The sequence below is a fragment of the Penaeus monodon genome, chromosome 1, assembly GCF_015228065.2.
Source record: "Penaeus monodon isolate SGIC_2016 chromosome 1, NSTDA_Pmon_1, whole genome shotgun sequence".
NCBI classification, from domain to species: Eukaryota; Metazoa; Arthropoda; class Malacostraca; order Decapoda; family Penaeidae; genus Penaeus; species Penaeus monodon.
Window position 1 is genome coordinate 10,001,765 of NC_051386.1, and position 2,500 is coordinate 10,004,264.

At 41.8% G+C, this 2,500-nt stretch overlaps 1 protein-coding gene across 1 annotated transcript in view; it reads right to left on the reverse strand.

Moving 5' to 3' along the window:
• LOC119589616 (T-cell leukemia homeobox protein 2-like) overlaps positions 1-2,500 on the reverse strand; it is a 98,961-nt gene that overhangs the window by 43,774 nt on the left and 52,687 nt on the right. The window contains exon 3 of the mRNA XM_037938247.1: positions 1,669-1,802. Coding sequence (XP_037794175.1) covers positions 1,669-1,802 — 134 coding nt within the window. The remainder of the gene's footprint in view (positions 1-1,668; positions 1,803-2,500) is intronic.

Sequence of the window (2,500 nt, forward strand, 5' to 3'; positions counted from 1 at the left end):
AGGAGAGGCATGTTACTCGTTATCTGGTCCATTTATTTCCCACATCACCCTTTCCTCTCCATCTTCCCCCCATCTTCCACCTCTACCTCTTCCATCTTCTTCTATTCTGCGTCCTCCTTTTCTTCATCGCTTCCTTATTCTACTTCACCTCCTCGTCCTCTTCCTCCTCCTCCTTCTTCTCTTCTTCTTCTTCTTCTTCTTCCCTTCCCCTTCTTCCCCCTCCCCTTTCTCGTCATCCCCTTCTTCCTCTTCCCCTTCCTCGTCTTCCTCCTCCTCACCTCTCCTCCTCTCCAGCATCCCCTTCCCCCCCCCATCCCCTCATCTCCCACCCCCGCCCCACCCCTTCTATATTTGCTGCGACATTTGCCTTTCCTCGCTCCCAAAATGACTAATCTTTACTCGCCAAAATAGTGTAATCTTTTCCTCGTCCAAAACCTAGTCTTCGTTGTTGAAGGGGAGGGGAAGAGGGGAGAGGGGAAGAGAGGGGAGGAAGAGGGGAGGTGAGGGGAGAGGGGTCTGGATGGAGCGGAAGGTGGAGGGGTGGAGGGGTGAAGGGGTAGGGGTAAGGGGGGGGATCAGAAACGTAAAAGTGGCCGGGCATAATTGATGAGAGAAACGAGGTTTTCGAGTTAATTTGACTGTGACGATAATTACTGCCATCTAGATCAATTAAGCCTATGTTTTATCGTCCCATAATTAGATTAGGCTGGAAGAGAGTTAGAAGTAAATTGCTCCCTTGTTATCTCCGCGCAGTGTTTCTTCTTTTTTTCTTCTTCTTCTCCTTCTTCTTCTCCTTCTTCTTCTTCTTCTTCTCGAGAGTAATCCAAGCTCAATACGACCCAGCTTAAAGAGCCTTATCGAGGCTTTAAGAGCATCGGCGCTAAGAGCGACAATTAGCAAAATATATATATATAATCATAATAATATTCCTTTTTTTTCCATTTCTCTTCGTGCCATAACGTCTAAGGCCTTTCCGCTCAGCCGGAAGACGGAGGGAAAGGAGGATTTCGGGGATTACTTTCGAGGAGGGGGATTTTTTCGCACTTATCTGTTGTTTTCGGGCTCGATAATCCCCTCGTTTAATCTCCTTAAAATCCACGAGTACTGGGATCATTATCACCTTATTCGTGAGGATTAATCTCTTCTTTTTTTTTCCCCAAGATCTTCTCCCCTAAATACGACAGTCCAGATGATAAGAGATTGAAACACACAGGCACCAATAACGTAAGAAAAGGGAAATACAATATGTATATATATATATATATATATATATATATATATATATATATATATATATATATATATGTATATATATTACGTTTTCCTCTTTCTATCCTAATCCACCAAAAATCTATTGTTACCGAAAAAAATGAATCTTTAAATATCCGAAAAATCTCATAAAACAATAAAAAAAACAAAATTCCGAAAGACCTGAACAAATATATATTATATATATATATATATATATATATATATGTATGTATATATATATTAATTAATAAAAACTGCGAAAGATATATATATTATATATATATATATATATATATATATATATATATATATATATATATATATATATATAATATGAGATCCGAAAGACCTCATCAAAAATACATATAAAACAAATAAAAAAAATATAAATATTAAGAAAACAAGACCTCAACTCACCTCCACTTGGTTCTTCGGTTCTGGAACCACGTCTTGACCTGGGCGTCCGTCATCTTGAGCTGCTTGGCCAAGGCTGCTCGCTCGCTGGACGCCAAGTACTTCTGCTTGTTAAACCGCTTCTCGAGCTCGTTCACCTAAAATGGGGAGACGGGGGTTTTGTTCATTCGCTTGTGAATGGGGCTTGTTTAAGGTCGGTGGTGGTGGTGGTGGTGGGGAGGAGACTGTGTTTGTGGGGAGAGTGTGATTTTCAGATGGTTGCGGTGTTTGCGTTATCGGCTGGGAGCATGTATTTGTGGTGTTGAGAGCGTGGCTTTCAATAGCTAAGGTGTTTTGTGTTATGGTTGTGAGAATATATTTGTGGCGTTGAAAGCGTGTTTCTGGTGTTGATTGTTTCGCCAAGATTGTAGTGGTGTATGGTTGGCAGTAGTTGAGAATATGTATGTGGTGTTGACAGTGCGGGTATGACAGTGATTGTTTTTGGTTGTGAAGCGTGGTTGGTGGTGAGGGTCGTGGTGGCGGTGAGAGTGCGTTTGTAGGCTTGTGTTTGTGTGTGTTTATAATGTTATTGATATGTGTTTGTGCGTGTGGGGAGTGTGGTAATATATGCTGGTGGTAGGGGCAGTGTGTGTTTTGTGGTTTGGGGTAACACGTCTTTGTGGTGACGTTTCGAGCTGTGGCGCTGGTCCCTCTCGTGTTATGTGGTGACGCTTAATGTTGTGTACAAGTGTTGACAACAGGGTAACAATAATTACTCAGCTGTTCGGGGTTTTACGTGCTACGGGGAGGTACAAACTCTGTACTAAAATCATGGTATTGTTAAGTGGTCGTGTTT